We start from the raw sequence: 18,232 nt of genomic DNA, 5'->3' as shown, positions 1-18,232 counted from the left end.
TTTTATATTATGTTATATTATGTTATATTTACTTATTGTGCGCAGTTAACGTAATGTCTTACTATGTTCGCATGAATGAATGTTATAAACATCTACAAAAACACAACAAAGTTACAAAACCACAACAAAGTTAGCATAACCTTTAACTGTAGAAGCACCTCAAGAATAATTACATCACTTCATGGGTATGCCCTTATACCCAATTCAAAAACAGAAACTCATTATTTTCTTTCAGACCTCTTTTAATGACCAAGTCAACACATTCAAATGAATGGATGCAGTACACAAGACAGTTATAGAAGCAATTGCAAATGCAATCATCTGATGTCATTTTGGGGACAGGTTTCAGGATTCAGGGCGGCACTCACAAGCTGAGGTGGACGTTCTAAACACGCTTGTCTTGAACATTCCCTGTGGCTTTAGAGCAGAAATGGTGAGCCTCACAAGGCAACTTCCACTATGACTATACTCAGCGCAAGTGGCAATTACGCCTAATTGGAACCTTTCCGGTTCACAGAGTATTGCATGACGAAAATTACATATTTTCAACTGAAGAGTGTTGACGACGTGACTCAAGTTGACACTCTTTTCAGGTTTGTTAGTGGCAGGAGAGCAGTTGAAAATGGTGTGCCTTGCACTTTTCAAAGCTTGAGTCTAACCGCGCCAAACACTGTTCCCCAAAAAAGGCAGTAAAAAACAAACCCCAGCAACTATTCTTTCACCTCCGACACCAAGTTGACAGGATATTCATGACACCTGAATACAAATCACTCCAGCACGAGTGCTAGAAAAGGTAATGGCATAATGTTAATCTCTGATTTGTTCACGTCAGCTTTGAGTAAGTATCCATGCAATTTAAACCCATTCAGGTGGCAATTTTATATGGTAAATATGCTATATTGTTTATATGGTATAGACATTATGAATATATTAACCATAGTTCTACTAAAGTGTTGAAGTGAAACACACCAGCCATCACTTAAAGGCTGCCAGCTGCAACTACACAGAGAGAAAAACAGCAGACTTTTTTCTGTCTTTGCATTTGTAGCACAGTGCCAGTCATCACATGACCCTCTATATTATAAGGGTTGATTTGTCAAAGCCGATGAAACGGTAGGTTCACATAACTCTTTCATCATGATGACCTCTCATGTGATTCGTTTTAAGTAGGGATGCACCTATATGGAAATTCTTGGCCGATACAGTTGTTTAAAACGACAATTTAGCCGATAAAGATACAGATATGTTTATTTAGTTTTTGTTGTTTTTATGTCTCCCTTTTGTGCCAGGGAAACAAATACATCTTCAATACAAGAAATACATGTTTAGAATCTACAGCTTGGAAGGCTGCGGTACTATGCTTATCAATATCAACAACAGATAAATATCAGCTACTGCCATCGGTTAAGGTCAGTTTTATTTGCCAATATTGACCGATAACGGCAAATACGGCCGATACACCGGTGCATCCCTACTTTTAAGCTTCTAAAATGGTGGCTCCATTGGATTCGTCAGATTAGTCAGAAGCACCAACAATGGCCACGGTGTGTGTCCATCGCTGATCGCCAACAAAAACAAAAGAAATCTGCAAATGGTAACAGTCCAGAGCAGGTGTGATAGAACTTGGGTGGGGTTTTCTTCAGTGATCAAAGGCGCTGCTGAAGCTGCGTTTCTGCCCTCCTCCTCCCCTGCCGTTCCGGAAGCCGCCTCCACCACGACCGCCACTGCGACCTCTTCCGCCTCGGAACCCTCCTCCTCCTCTGCCACCGCCGCCACGGAAACCGCGACCACCACCACCACCACCACCCTGCCGCTCCACAATTTCTGGGAGTTCTGTACAGACAGTCAGTTGCCAACGACGACCATCCTTCCAGTTGTCCTAATTAGACGACAGAGAGTGTGGGCCACATATTACCAGATTAACCCATTTTGGGCGGGAACCCCTTTTGGTGTTAGCATTATGTTATACTTTAGCTATTGAAAAATAGCAGATCTACAAGCTCATAGCGCGCCACCGAGTGGTGCGCTACGAGCTTGTAGGTCTGAACGACTGACATAGAAACATAGCTTTTTCAGAAAACTGTCAGGATGTAGAAGACATTTTTAGAAGCTGATCTCAGGTCAAAATGGGTTAAAGAAATGCAATACCCCGTTGGACTATCTAACAACAGACCCCCTCCTTCCCAACTGCTGGACTATAGTAAACACATACCGTAGGTTGCATTTACAGACACTACTTAGAATTGCTCCATATGGATTTAGGCCTATATTATGCTTTTATGTAATCATTTCTCTTAAAAGGAGAATTCCATACTAAAAGGCTTTCTTACCTTTCTTTGTAGTTGTTACGTCCCCACCAAAGAGGTCCAGGTGTTATTTTATGCAAAAGCTCCTTATTGGCTATTTCCCCTACCATAAGCCCTAAATGAATTGCATTGAATGGAAATTGAATGGGGCTATGGGGTGTTGTGCTAATTCGCTTTTTTTTGTATATATCTTCTCTTCATAATGTAAATAATATCCCAAGCGGCACACTTTACTACTTATTTCGATGGAAATAAGCGAATTAGCACAACACCCGATAGCCCCATAGAATTCCCATTCAATTCAATGCAATTCATTGACGGCTTATATTAGGGGAAATAGCCAAAGGAGTTTTTGCACAAAAAAAACACCTGGACCTCTTTGGTGAAGACGTAACAACTACAAAGAAAGGTAAGAAAGCCTTCTAGCATGGAATTCTCCTTTAAGTGTTTTTTTAATAGCATTTGTGTACCTATTTTTTATTGTGATTTTCTTTTTTGTCTTTTAACCACTGCACAAAAGACATTTCCGAAAGAGAAAATTAAGTACTTTGAAGTCAAAGTTGATTGAATAAAAACAGTGGGAGACAAAAACACTAAATGTTACATTTGTTTTGATTTAATTGACATATCAATTACAAAGCTAATAAGACTCTAAATGAATTTTCTTTCATCTGCGTTGCTTTGAGCTACTTTAATATTACCCATTTTGGCTCACATTCAGACATAAACCAACACTAACTGACCAAAGATTGACAAAAGTGGCTTTAGAACTCACCTGCATCTCTTTGACTTGGTCAGATGGGACGTCGAAACACACTCCCTGTTTGACAAAACAATAAAAACATGCACACCTGAGTGAGCAAAGATCTGTGTGCATAGATGTGAAATTCACACTTTGTAGAAGCAGAAGGTTCATTCTAAAACGATTCCTGATTGCTTGTCCCTTGTTGACGCTTCATTCTCAAGATGTGATGGAAATGCTATTTGTGTTTCTTTTTTTTGTAGAGACCTTTACACACCTGGTTACATTTGGCTACACTGCCATTTGAACAAAAGACAATTTATTGGACTGTAAATATCATAGCAATGCTGTGCATGCATGTGGAAAAAGACGGAATTGTTTTTATTTTGTTCACAGCACAGATGAGTGACTTACATTTGGCTACACTGCCAACAAGACTATTGATATTGCACTGCAGTTAAACTAGTTAAATTTGTATTTTGTATGCGATGTAGTCGGTATTTTCACATTTTCAAATACAGTCCCCTTTCAAAAAATCAGACCTGTCTGAACTGTGTGTGTGTGTGAGAGAGAGACAGTGACAAAGCCATTTCCGTACTCGGACGGACGGACACAGGGATGGACACACATTGCTGTCCCTAATCTTCTTAGGTGTTTTAATACTTAGCTACTTGTTGTGAGCTTGTAGTGTATTTTCACCATTTTAAGTATTGAAAAATGCAGAAGATTAGCGATAAGGCATATGGCAAGATAGGGCCCCACGAGTCATATAGTCAGTGGGCTGAACTGCTACAAGAGACTAGGTGTGCAAGTATTCAAATACATATGCACAGGAAGAGAGTTACTAAGGAAAGGGAATATTTTTCTACATCACACAATCCTTACTGGGTGATTCTATAATTCACACATTGGTGACGAGGAACAATCCAGAAAGATATTTGCGTGCCTGTGCCTATATACAGTGTGTGTACACACATACCTTTTGGTCTTTAAGGCAACACATTCTGTGAATGTGTTGCTCAATCTCGTCTCCTAGCTGTTCTTTGAGGGATCTCCAGGCGTAACTCAAGCTGTGCATCTCCTGAGAACACTCCATCTTAATTGTAGTGTAACCCTGTACACAACAAAGACACAAGGACAGAACAACAGAGTTATACATGTACTGTGCTGGACTGTAAAGTAGGATTTAACTGGGAAACGAAGACACAGACGTAGATATAAAGTGATGGGAGAAAAAGGTCGGTAGGTGTTTGTGTGGGTATGTGTATGCTTGGCTTATAAACTAGCATAGACTAGTGCTTCAACATGGCTGTGTGTGCGCGTATGTGTGCGCGTGTAACTCACCGCTTCAGAGTTTAGCAGGGATTTTTGGTCAAAGCTGGTAGCTCCAGAAATGTGGGCCAAGGCAGCAGCTAAAGCTTCAACTGCTCCTTTCTCTTCAATCAGCTTCTCAGCAGTCTCTTTGAAGTGGGCGATGGCAGCAGCACTTACAGACTCCAAACACCTGGATATGATTCAGCAAAAGGTTACATTCAAATTTAAAATGTCAAGATGTTTATTTTTAGGATAAATCAATGCTTAAAGTACAAAATGTATCTCCATCATAACCAACAAAACTTTGTTTTATTTCTCTTATCGAGACAAATCTCACACACACACACACACACACACACACACACACACACACACACACACACACACACACACACACACACACACACACACACACACACACACACACACACACACACACACACACACACACACACACACACACACACACACACACACACAGACAGTACTGCTCTGTCACTGGGGAGAGCATGCATTAGTAGTGGATTATGTGTGATGTCCAAGCAAAATATCATTCATAGAATTGCATGTGTCTGGTGTGTGTGTGTGTGTGGCGAGCAGCCCAGGCAGTGAGCCATACAATCATAGTTTTAACTCATTCCACCTGGCTCTCCCCACACTAGGGAATATAGAACACTGCTGATTAATGCTACTCCAAGTTCAAGTTAGCAAAGTACTGGTTGCCAAGGATACTCACTTCAGAGTCTCGTCGCTGGATGACTTGATGAGTTCACTGGCCGTGGGCACGCCGACACGTCGGAATGTGAGGCCCTGGGTGAGAGAGAAATAATAATTATGAACTATGAACAATAAAGTTAAATGAACAGGAGGCCTCAGTGCATGCGAACAATCAGTTTCCCTTTCTGAAGTGAACTGAACTCTATTGGTAAAAGGGGACATTTGCCTTGCCATTGTAGTATAGCTCAACCTCCATTCAGTTCTAGCCTCTCTTCCGTTTACTTTGTTGTTCCGTCTCCTCTTTCCATGCCACACACAGATTAAAACCACTTAAACAATCATATGCTTAGTTGACTGGTGTCCCCCAGGACATCTATAGTAGGCGCCTTCTGTTCTTCGCTCTATGCACAAAATAACTGAAAATAGCAGATCTACAAGTTCGGAAAGTGTCGCAACTCGACACGTGAGCTTGCCTTGTAGATCTGCCATTTTCAGTTTTTCACCGAATGTTCGGCCCAAAATAGGGATGCTAGCATTCATGTCGTTTAAGCCTTGTTTTCCATGCAATGGGCTCTATGCACACACGCCATTTTGGAAAGAACTTGGTAGGTGTTGTCGCTGATACTAATGAAGTCTCTGTTCCATTCTGGTCAAACAGATGCTGCTGTGTTGGCTCACTGGAAACACTCTGCTACACCAGTGGGTCTCAAAAGTGTCCTTGAGTGGGTTCCAAATGGCCCCGTACGGGTGTGTAAACAAATGGAACCAAATGGAGCTGTAAGGGTCCATTTGGTTCCATTTGTACACTCAAAGTTATGGGCGTCCTTGAAATTAAAAGGTTTGAGAACCACTGCACACTAAATGGAACAGAGCCATAATTAGTATCATCGGCAACACCTGTGAAGGAAGTAGGGAAGCGGCCCGGAAGTAAGAAGAGTTATTCTGTGTGCATAGAGCCCATTATTGCTGCAACAGTTCCAATATAGCCACTCAGCTCCTCTCTTCCCTTCCCTCCATGTCCTCTGGACAAATCAAATGTCAAATAAATGCACATAGTACTAGTGACTTACAGCTTTGTACTCTGTGTAGCGTAGCTGCTCCTCTTCTCTCCTCTGGTACAAACAGATACACACTCCGGTCCTGCCCGCTCGGCCCGTACGCCCTGAACGATGGATGTACGACTCCACATCCTTACGGACAGAAGAAGGGTCAGAGAATTAGATACAGATGTCACACCAAGTTCTAGAAGTTCATGACAATGAGACCAATAGTGCAGGTATGACAATAACAGGGCCTGGCTGTTATTGTCTATAATGTAATGTAATGTAATGAAAGGTAATACAATATAATACAACCAAATATACCTGGGGTGGAGAGCACTGGATTACCAAGTCTACTTCAGGGATATCTAAGCCACGGGCTGCTACGTTGGTGGCCACCAGAACCTCGAAGGAGCCATTTCTGAAGCCCTTCAGTGTGATCTCTCTTTGTTTCTGAACGATATCACCGTGGAGGGACTGGCAATTCTGAAATAGTATCACATTCAGCAGATTACACACGGTATGAATACAATAATAAGAAACAACTCGCTTTTTTTGTTGGAGGTAAGTGACACAGAAGGACGTGCTTTGGGTTTGAATTAGCAAGACGTTTTACTGGGTAATGAGAATCGTTCCATTGGTTTCGTGCTGTATACATGTTAATGGTGTGGGTGTGTGTGTGTGCGACTGTGCGTACCTGTTTGATTAACGGATTCATGGACAGTTCGTCCGCCTCTTTCTTGGTCTCACAGAAGACGATGGTTTTGCCGTTGCTACCACTGTACACCTGGATCACATCACCCAGCACTGCTGCACGCTGGGACCAGTGGCATGCTATGGCCAGATGCTGGAGGGGAGCGAGACAGAGACAGAAGAACGGTTCTTTCAGTATTCAGTCCATCACACTTTGATAGATACAACCGCTAAATGCTTCCAATGCAAATATAAATGTAAAACTGAAGTAAAAAATATCATAAAAGCTTTTAAAACCACATCAAAATACACCTTTTCAAAAACGTGGGGGATTGTGCAAGTTGAAGGCTGGTATAAAGCTAGCACTTTAACCGCTTAAATCCTATACATGCATGTCTTGTCTTGTCTTTCCCCCCCCCTCTACACCAAATCTCTTTGCCTGAAACAGCCATCTACAAACCCAAGCCAAAACGTCACGAGTCACAACGCATTGCATATCGGCGTGTTGTGAGCACAATATTTTCACTGGTGTTCACCCCAGAAATCAGAATAGGGTTCTTGTGGTTAACGATTCACATGATGCTACTTAAGCCATTTTGAGGCCGATTCTAAAAACGCCTTCTAAATCCTGACCTAAGTTTTCTGAAAAACGTCAAATATTTATTCAAAAATTACAAAAAATGTTATGCTGCTATATACTGTACATGGCAACAAGAACCCCGAAAGGGGTTCCCGTCTTGAAGGGTAAAAACCCCCAAAAGGGGTAGACGTGAACTCTTACCTCTACAGTTGTTGCGGCTCTGGACAATTTGGTGCCTATGAGGTCAACATGCGTGTACCCTGGCTTCATGTATTTCTTCGCAACGTTATAGACCCAGGCGGGACAGGTGGCGGAAAACAGCAATGTCTGAGGGTTGGTGTCAGCATCTGGGGGGACACAAGACACACACAGATGGTCATAGTGTTGAGAGACACAAGACAGACAGGAGATGTATATGTATACAATGCATCAGGTGCTTTAATTCATGGAAGTGCACTAACAATTCATACATGAGAGGAAACTATCTCTGAAGCTAAATAATAACATCTCGCCCTCTCTCTCATATATTACCTTTCTCATATGCTGAAGATAGTATTTCTTCGACCTGGTCTGCAAAGCCCATGTCCAACATCTGGTCAACTTCATCCAGAACAACATGCTTGAGTTGGGAGAGGTCCAGTTTATTGTTCTGGAGGTGGTCTTTAATGCGACCAGGGGTCCCCACCAAAATATCAATACCGCTACGGATGGCATCCACTGGAGGAAGGAGAGAATCAAGATTAGAAACTACTTTTTTAGCAATTTTGGTTCAACGTTGAACCGTGGTGGTCATATGCTCAAGTGTGTGTGGGTGTGTGTGAAAAATAAAAAAGACATAAGTGCTAGATAAAAAAAAAACGATAAAACGTAGCGATCCGGGTACCTAGGCTACAATGGAGCCTGACAGCTCATTGCGGGTTCGAGTCGAAATCCCGACTGCCTTTGCTGGTAGTCGGCTGGGAATTCCCAACAGTGTGGAGAGGGAGTTTACCAAATGTTCACCAATTTTGGCTGAATCTTTGCCTATTGTGACATGCCCAGAATAGTGTATGTCATGATGAGTTGGTAATGCTAATGGTTAAGGCCCATTTACACTCCCTTTACATACGAAAAATAAATATTTCATTTTTCCAAGTGATGTAACCCCAGCCACTGTTCAGTGTACTCACATATTGCCACCAGATGGCAGTTTAGAGTCAAACAAACATGGTGACGATCTAGAAAGCTCTACAAGCTTGTAGGTCTGCTATTTTTGAAAAATCGAAGAACGACTGACATAGAAACATAGCTTTTTCAGAAAACTGTCAGGATGTAGAAGACATTTTTAGAATCTGATCTCAGGTCAAAATGGGTTAAGACCTGAGACCAGATTCTACAAATGTCTTCCAATTCCTGAAAGTTCTGAAAAACCTATGTTTCAAGGCCAGTGGTTCTCGAGCCTTTTAATGTCAAGGACCCCCAATTTTGCTGTATATGTATTTGGCTGTGGACCAGCATCTCAGAATATTTTGTACCAGGGACCCCCAGAAGCAAAGATTTGAGTTAAAAACGTTCGCTGCGAAAGAATATAATTACATTCAAAGATTTGCGCCACATTTTGACGATTTAAAGCGAAGGTGACACAGATGCGTTCAATACTGACAATCTCTGCTACCACCGCACTGTTACCACATTTACTATTGACGCAATGACGATCGCCTCACCAACACCACTCACACAGACAAGAGCCTTCATTTTTTACGTATATATTGCGATATCCATTCAGAAAGTGAAAGATGATGTGTGTGTGCGCGTAACTCACTCTGTGGGTTATATGAGCTGCCTCCATAGAAACAGGTAACAGAGAGTGTCTTGGTGATGTCTTTGAAGTCCTTATGCACCTGGATAGCTAGTTCTCTAGTTGGAGTCAACACCAAGACCTGGTCAGACAGAGAAAGAGAGAGAGGGAGACAGATGGCAAGGCAGAGGGAAATGGAGACACAACAAAGGAAAAGTTAGTGAGTGAATTGTGTTAGAAATTACATTAGAAAAACAGATCAAATGGGAGAAAGATAAGCACAAAGAGTTATCCTCCTGGATGTGTTTCAGTGATATTTGTATGCGTCGTCCCTACTTTAAGTGTCCACCAAAACTTTCAGCATACAATTTACATAGCAGGACTAGTATGGTATCTACAATATATTGTGTGTAGTCTGTGTACATTTTATGCATATAATAGCTATTCGGACCTTAGGAGGGCGTCCTCTGCTCAACTGCCCTTCATTCTGTAGCTTCTCCACCAATGGGATGGCAAAGGCGAAGGTCTTCCCGGTTCCCGTTCTGGCTTGGCCGATAACATCTTTTCCAATACTCACGGCATTAAACGTTTTGATCTGAATGTCAAACAGGTAAGAGATTCCCCGAGCTAAGACAGAGAGGAAGTGAGAATCATCAGAGGATTGGATATATATGAACATGGATATATATTTGTGTGTTGAGAAACCAGGATTCAATGCTGTCAACATATCAAAATAGAAATGTACCTTTTAGCCGGCTGATGGTGTGCTGGGAGAGGTTGAAGTTTGAGAAGGCCCCTTCCTTCTGCTCTGATGTCTCCTAAATGAATAAATAATTTGTTTTAAACACTTCCAAAATAGTTTGAAATTGTGGAAACAAAAGGAGGGTTTAAAAAAAGAATACTATTAAAAACACACTCACCGTTGCTTTCTCACTATCAATGTCTGACTCATCGCTGGACTGAGATGGGGTCTGAGCGGGGGTGTTGGGGGTGGAATGTCCGTTGGTCTGAGGTGAAGCTTCATCTGTCGATTCCTCTGTTAATTTCTTCTTTTTCTTTTTCATTTTCTGAAGAGATGAGAGGAATAAATGTAAGGCCGATAATTGACAGGTAAACAGAATAATTAGACTGAAATAGGATGCTCTGATGACACGTGCTACATTATAAACAACATGTCCTAGATTTTCTTATAATGGGATGAATCTAGAATTGCAAAACCCTCCACTGACTCCCCATTCATCCAATTTGCTTTTGCGATCTGCTTGTATTAAACAACGTTAAACTCACAAACATTGCAGCTCTAGGCCAAGCTTGAATTATCCTCTTTCAATCTGCCAAGCTTTTGTTTCATAAAAATCCACCGTAGACATATTATGAGCTACTTTCTGTAAATTCTCTTGTTGGAGTTTGGAAGCACTCGTTTTTATTAACGGGTCGTGCTGCTGCCTCCTGCATTATGTGCAAATGCAAAACAGGTGGTACGCAGGGCCATTCAGTAACTTCGACGAGTGCTTCCAAACTCCAACACTTAGAAAAATAATCAACTGCAGAGAATATTGCAACTCTAGATTCATCCCATTATAAAAAAATCTAGAGTTGCAAATTGCGGCAAGGCCACTGCTATGTTCTATTGTGGGTCTTTGTTTACAGCGGCATCTGCGGTTGAAATACTGGATTCATTTAGTGGCTTTTATTGGACCAAACGGTGCACACTGACAAAATCTGTATTAACGGGTCTGTATTAGAACGGTGCTTTGTGTTAGTGATTGGAATTGCTGTCAATTCATCCCCTCAAAGTGTGCTGACCTTTTCAGTTTCCTCTGTGTCGGGTTCTGCATTCGTGTTCTCCTCTGGTGTCGTATCAACACCATTACAGTTGCCATTCAGGTCTATGGCCCCGTCACTGGTTTGGTCCGCTGCTCGCTTGTCTTTTTTCTTCTTTTTTGGGGCCGGAGGCTCACAATCTGGCTGCTCTTCCTCCAGCTGTTTATTTTTCTTTAATTTCTTGCCATCCTTGGTCTTCTTTATTTTCTAAAAATAAAAGCAGGCATAGTCAGTAGATTTTCAGATACAATACACATTAAGCGGGTAAACTTACCTATGAGCAGCAAAACACAGTCAACTTACAGTGGTTCCCAAACATTTTCATGTCAAGGACCCCCAAATTGACACCAATTAGCCCGCAGACCACCATTTCAAAAGATATGCCATGGACCCCCATAAGAGAAGATTGTTATCGCTCCAGCAGTGATTCTCAACCGGTTTAAATTCAAGGACCCCCAATTTGACATGCATTCGTCTATGGACCCCCATTTAATGGCATTTCTATCTCTGGGACCCCCAATTTAAATTATATTGTATGTTAATTTAACTCTGAGAGTGCCAGGTCCATTTGGCTTCATTTGTACACTCTCAGAGTTACAGACCCATATAAGGGTCCATTTGGTTCCAAACTATCATTTAGCTTGGGGACCCCCTGGAACTCCCACAATGACCCCTGGGGGTCCCCGGACCCCACTTTGGGAACCACTGCAGTACTTAATGTAAATCACTCTGGATTAAGAGCATCTGCTAAATGCCTAAATTGTAAAACATATGTTGCACTGGACAAGATATTTTTCTCAATAACCAAAAATGGACATAGTTACTTTAATCTTCTTTAATGTAAGACACATAATAAATCTTGTTGCTAATGTGTAATACTTTCTTAGGTTCACCGCCAATCCGCCAGCCAGGTAAGGCCCTGCTGTCTTATCATATTGTAAATATTGTAAAATATATATATTAGAGAATCAAGACAATGTGACATGTTGGCCTAGTATTTATTGTTTTGAGTGCAGCTAATGCAAGCTCTCCTCTATGTCTGTCTGTGTAAAACTATGTTATGTGATTTAGCTCAGTGGTTTTCAACCAGTAGTCCGGGGACCACCAGTGGTCTGTGAGGGGGTTCAAGGTGGTCTCCAGCTAAATGATGGAGTAGTTGGTAACCAAATGGACCCTTATAGATCTTTAACCCTTGAGAGCATAAAATGAAATGCTCTCAAGAGTTAAATTATTGTTAAACATCTACACAATTAGAGAATGTAGAAGAATTGTTATTTTAATCAACATTTGCCTGTTGTCTCTCCTAATGTTACCACATCAATACAGCAGGGAATTGTGGGCAAAATCGAATTAAACGACAACAAAATATTTCTTTAGTTTTGGGTCTGAGGCTTAAATCTCATAAAATAGTGGTTCGTGGCTCAAATACCGAATAAATAATGGATCATGATATGAAAAGGGTTGAAAGTTAAACGCTATGATTTAGCTAGCTAGCATACACCAGCCCAGCTGTTGAGGTTGAAACGTCATCAAACACGACCGTCCTCAGCGCCGACTTGTTAACACAGCGCTGTGCTTTTCTATTGGCCACGACCGTTCAGCGTCGTTCCATGTGACTTACCGATCAGCTGAAAACCACATGGCCTCGTTTAAAGTACAACGGTTAGCATGCATGCTCGACTAGTTCACACATAATATTTACATCCTCTTTCTTTGGAGATACAAAGTGGTGTCACAGCTGTCCATGGCTTTGTATGCGACATTATTACGCTAATAATACCATATCGGTTGTCATAATAGGTGACACAGATGCATGGCACACAATAATCCATAAAACTAGCAGCATGCTAGGGAAACTAGCTCAGCTGTAATAATGTACGGGGACCGCATGTAATTCAGACAAGGCATTAGTCTGTCGGACTAGTTAGATCTTGGATATATCATATCTATAGGTTATATGCATTGTCATTTTAAACGTGTAAGTAATGATGACACACCAGGGACACATTTAAAATCTACTCTTAACATTTACAAAGCTAGCTTGAGTTTTAAGCACCACGTTGAATCCACATGTGTTCCAAAGGGATACAGTAACAGACAGATCGACTCATTTCTCAACCACGTCGCCGTCTTTCTGCTCACCTTCGCCGGCGTAGCCTCCGCCGCGGTGCCGCTGTCATCCCCCATGGTGGTGTTATCTTCGGTTTCAGAGTCAAAGATGATTTTGGACGGCATTTCTCTCCAGATGGAACCCTAAAACAAGCGGACACGGCTACCTCCACGAGCGAGCGGGGTAGAAAGGAATGCGCAAGCGCGTCCGCGTGGCATGGCGACTGGCCAGAGCCGACTGTACATAGAAATAGAGTAAAAAGAAGAAAAAGCACAGATGTCTTTCTTCTCTCGTTTCTGGATTCTACATTCACCGCAAACGCAAAGGATCATGTGACAAAAACAAAACAACCCCCATGTATGAATGTGGTGAGATATAAAGTATAGTATTGATATGTTTACACAACAAATATATTATACATTAAAATACCCCCTGTACAAGTAACCCTCACATTTGAGCATTAAGGTCGAAATTTGTTATTGGTTTTTAATGTAAACCGCTGTACCTCATTTGGGAAAGTGCTGTATGAGTACAATGTATTATTATTATTAGTGTTGAAAAATAGCTCGACTAATGCTGGTTATTTAGTTAGGACCCGTTACAGTGGTGTTCGATACGAACTTAACCGGGATATGGAAACCTCCAATGAAAAGCTCTATAATTTGCTTGGCCAGATATTCCGTCCTATCCAACTGACTCAGGCCAAAGATATTAGAAGATATTCTGCCACCTTAAGTCTCTGACTGTAATCCTTTTATACTTTTAGTTATATGTGTGTCATAATGACAATGCTATCCAATTATGACGATGACACATCCCTATATGGGGTTCCCATATTAATCTGATGTCAGCATTGGATATTTCCATTATCTCCACATATGGGCTATAAATTATCCTCATATGTGGAGATCCAAGTGATATGACGATGACACACGTGTATCTCCCTATATGGGGTTCCCATATTAATCTGATGTCAGCATTGGATATTTCCATTATCTCCACATGGGCTATAAATTATCCTCATATGTGGAGATCCAAGTGACCGTGACAGCCTTTTATCCCCATATATGGAGATCCATTTGAGATCTCCATATATGTGGTTAACCATGTGCAACCCAGATTCGGCACAAAGTACTGTCAGCCGTTACGAACTTTCAAATCTCTGGCTGCAATGGTGACATAATAAAGATAGGTTTCAGATTACGTATGTATATGTAAATTGTATATATATATATGTAATTTCAATTTGTAAATTGATTAGCAGTAGCCTATACTGTGGCTACTTGGGTCGTTTGATGCGTATGTCCGTAGCTGCGTATGACGTAATGAAGATATACCAATGCCAGATATAATGGTTTGTTTTCTCGTTTTTCGTAAATCTAATTTTCTCTATTTTCATTATTTTGGTCCCGATAAGAAAAGCAGAAATCGAGTGGTTTTCTGATTTGTTTTTCAAAGTAGAAATGGAGTAAAGGGTTTGTTTTCTCGTTTTTTGTTTTGAAATGGGAAAGGAAATAATGGATTTGAATCTCCGAGATTCAATCTCGCTTTAAATTGAGAAAAAAACACATTTTGTTCTCTCCATTTTCATTTGTTCCATAAAAACCAAAAAAGGAGAAATAGAGTGGTTTTCTCGTTTTTGAATGCAGAAAACAGAATGCAGAAAACAAAAAAGGAGTGGCTGTGGTTTTGTCCTTTTCTGATGTGTGCACCTCATGCTGGAGACGAATTACCCTTTAGTACCCTGCCTGACCGTTCGGACCGAAAATTGAAGCATGGTCCTGATTTCTTTTGTGGGCTAGAATATTAGAAAAGTGAACCGATATTTGTTCAGAAAAAGAAAAAACGTGTTTCTTTATACAGTCAATTCCTTCTGTCAGATAAGATTATAAGATGCCCTGACCATATGCACTATACATACTGTGCTGTGGCAAGGGGTGATTTTAGAATTGAATATTGAACTTGTGCATTGGTAAATGCCAAGAATGTCACCCAGGTGGAGTGCTTTCTCCCTCTAGCGGCATAGACAGAGCATTGCATTTGGGCCAACAAGTCCATGTAAGTGCATCGTCTCCCGATCTCTTCTCCATCTCAGCTCGTCGTCTGACTTGGGGCCCAAGGGCAGGAGCGCTGAGACATCCGTCACCGACCTGCAGTCTCAACATGACGGCAACCCGTACGCTCCGACCTCCAGAGCGCCACTTCTTCCCTCGATCACTGCAGAGCAGCCCGTGTCCAACTACTCAGGTGAGGCGTGCGTGCAGCAGCATGCTGCATAAGTTACTTACTCAGTATAAGTGTTATTTCTCCACTGGCTCCCCCCCTCCTGAGGGTCCCCCCCCTCAGGAGGGGGGGAACCCAGTGTAGCCTACTCTCTGCTGCTCCATCTGGCGGAGTCAGGTTAGAGATTCTCTACACCCGTTTCGAATGCCATCAATGCATTGAAAGAAAGAAGGGACAAAAACACGCAATTGAATGCTCTGATTAAATCAAGCCGTACAGTATACTGACCTACCAGATCTCAGTAGGCTATAGGCTGGATTATGTGCGGTTGATCACGGCTACTGACTACGTGGCCGGTTAAAGACTGATATGCTGTTAGGCGACTTACGTGGTTGGTTAAAACTGATATGAGGTTAGGCCCTTAACCGGCCACGTAAGTCCCCTAACCGTTAGGGGGCTTACGTGGCCGGTTAAGACTGAGTTTAGGGTTAGGGTTAGTAATGTCGGACAACGCACGTCATCGCTGCCAAAACGGTAGCCTGTGATCAATGCAGAATGCAGCCTCAACTGAATTTCTCCAAAACGCAATATAACGTTTCACGCTGGAAACGGTTGCGGCAGGTCTACTGCAGCATTCAAAGTCCTAGTAGTAAAAAGTAGTAGTAAGGTTGAAATCTCTTTTTTTGCAAGTAGAAATGAATCCGGGTGTTACAGGGTTAAATGTGATTTTGTCCCTTTCGATGCATTGATGGCATTCAAATCCGCTTAGATTCATGAATGCCAGCAAGTTCTCTGTCCACCTCTTCTCCCCAACAGGAAACCCAATAACAGCCGTGTACGCCATCCCAGCAGCCACCCGGCCCGGATACTCTGAATATTTTGTCTCCACGCCGCCCACCTCCTATCGCACTCCCGAACCTGAGGATGAGACCCGTGGTGGGCCCTGACATGCCTGACCCATACCCAAGACCCGAGAAATGCCCAATGCTACTCCAGAAGCTAGATGCATGGGGGATTTGTTATAAAACCCAGTGGTGCAAAAAGTACTCACATTTTTGAGTGGTGCAACCACTCCAAGGAACAGCAATGTCCGTGTTATTGAGTGGTGCAACCACTCCAAGGAACAGCAATGTCCGTGTTAACCTATGTGACTATGTATGTGTGTGACTATGAGTAGCAGTAGGGGCAAAAGTGGCGCTGTTGTGCCAGAAACTGCACTGTTGCCTGCTAATGAGAGACAGAGAGAGAGAGGGGGGGGGGGGTAGCAGGGGGAGAGGGGAGAGAGAGTTGCACCACTCAGTTCACACGGGTGTGATTGTTTTACTGTTCGTAAAAGTATCAATAGGCCTACTGCAATAGCCAGTAGGCCAACAGTCATTATGCATAATGCCCCATTTAAAACATTTCAAATGCATTGCGACGCATTGTGAGCTTGTAGATCGGCTCTTTTCAAATGGCCGAAATGTATATAGGGCTGAATGTATGTTTTGTTTTTTTGTATCTAGTAACTAACATTTTCAAATAATATGTAGTGGAGTAAAAGTACAATATTTGTCTATGAGATGTAGTGGAGTAGAAGTAAAAGTATTGGAAATTGGAATTACTCCATTAAAGTACAAATATCTCAAAATTGTAGTTGAGTACAGTAAAGTAAAGAGTTAACGTAATCTTATATATAAAAGTATTAAAACACAGTATGATACAGATATGATATAGTATGGTCTAGGAACTATTTTCATTATATGAAAGGTATATTTGGCACTTTGTTGAAAAATGAATCCTCCCTTTCAGTAGTAAAGCAACGTTTTGCTGCTGTCATTATGGTACAGATATTGAGAGAAGAAATGCCATTTGTGCCCATAACTTCCCTGGAGCAGGATTGGGTGTTTATTATTATATATATACCCTATTTCACACACTCTCTTTTTCATGAAAGCAAGATGCGTTCCATTCTTTCTGTTTGATCTGTTCTAACCTGTGTGACCCTCCCTATCCCCAAACCCCAACTCCTATGTGACCCTCCCTATCCCCAAACCCCAACTCTCCCCTGGCCTGCATTGGACTCTCCTCGTCTGTACGGAATGTTCTCTTAGTTTCGCGCTGCCAGACTGCAGCTTCTCGCAATTTACAAATGCTTCCGTCATACTGTCTAAGCATATATAGGGCCAGTGCATAGGGAGGAGTTTTACTCAGAACGGGTTATTCTGGTTGACATTTTCCTGCCTACCAGTAGGCTAGTAGGCTATAGTAGTAGGCTGCGAGGCATTTTCCAGCCTCACTGTAGAGACATATACCATTATAGATATAAAACATGTAGGCAGCAAGATGGCGCCCAAATAAACCAAAATCCTACCGAACGCGTCACTATGCTCTCCCCCATATAGGTTGTTGCTTAGCAGAAAAGGAAAATAAAAAAATAAAATGTAAAGATATTTTAAAATATATTTTCGTGAACGGAAATAGCAGTTTCCTTACTCGGATTTCGGGAGGCGTAGTTCCAGACTCTATAAAGCATTCGGAGATTGTGGAATTTGTCTGGCTACGCGAGACTAGGCTACTTTATCCCTGTCTTGTCTGCCTGTTCCAACCAGATGCCTTCTTCACGCAGTGTCTTTTTGCAGGACCAGTAGGCTACTGTCATTTAGAAACCATTTTCTGAAGTGAATTTATGGCTGGCGTTGAGTGGACACTCAACGGGGTAGTTGAGCACATTTCCTAAATGAACAACTATTTTCCTCTCATTTATTAGATTTGATTATTTTACTTTTTTTGACGTGGTGTAAAATCATAGCCGCTAAATGTTTTATCTCCATATCCAAATCCAAATGTATTCAAAAATCATAGGTTCTCACATTTATTACTTTCCCCGTTATTTTGGTTCTTTTGTAGTGATTTTATTTCTCTCA

General features: G+C 41.8%; 1 protein-coding gene across 1 annotated transcript; it reads right to left on the bottom strand.

The window, feature by feature from the left end:
• Nucleotides 1-221: 221 nt before the first annotated feature.
• LOC306920777 (nucleolar RNA helicase 2-like) lies at nucleotides 222-13,335 on the bottom strand. The gene is made up of 16 exons (XM_079497654.1): nucleotides 13,136-13,335; nucleotides 10,976-11,200; nucleotides 10,090-10,236; nucleotides 9,915-9,987; nucleotides 9,621-9,796; nucleotides 9,194-9,311; nucleotides 7,924-8,109; nucleotides 7,594-7,739; nucleotides 6,817-6,966; nucleotides 6,444-6,605; nucleotides 6,150-6,269; nucleotides 5,099-5,172; nucleotides 4,393-4,552; nucleotides 4,028-4,162; nucleotides 3,082-3,126; nucleotides 222-1,879 (listed from the first exon to the last, which is right to left on the bottom strand). Exons 1-16 carry the CDS (start codon nucleotides 13,226-13,228, stop codon nucleotides 1,640-1,642), a joined length of 2,250 nt encoding a protein of 749 aa, XP_079353780.1. The 5' UTR covers nucleotides 13,229-13,335; the 3' UTR covers nucleotides 222-1,639.
• Between the last annotated feature and the right edge of the window lie 4,897 nt (nucleotides 13,336-18,232).

Source organism: Electrona antarctica, assembly GCF_951216825.1.
Source record: "Electrona antarctica genome assembly, chromosome: 3".
NCBI lineage: Eukaryota > Metazoa > Chordata > Actinopteri > Myctophiformes > Myctophidae > Electrona > Electrona antarctica.
The sequence above is the reverse complement of the archived record's forward strand: the minus strand, read 5'-3'. Positions and strand labels throughout refer to the sequence as shown.

What these genes read in the sequence shown, in the direction of transcription:
- LOC306920777 (XM_079497654.1), bottom strand. Translation starts at nt 13,228, where the DNA reads ATGCCGTCCAAAATCATCTTTGACTCTGAAACCGAAGATAACACCACC. An exon ending in CAGCTCATATAACCCACAGA is followed by an intron (nt 8,110 to 9,193) that starts GTGAGTTACGCG and finishes TCCTTCCTCCAG; the next exon opens with TGGATGCCATCCGTAGCGGT. An exon ending in TCCAGCGACGAGACTCTGAA is followed by an intron (nt 4,553 to 5,098) that starts GTGAGTATCCTT and finishes AATCATATCCAG; the next exon opens with GTGTTTGGAGTCTGTAAGTG.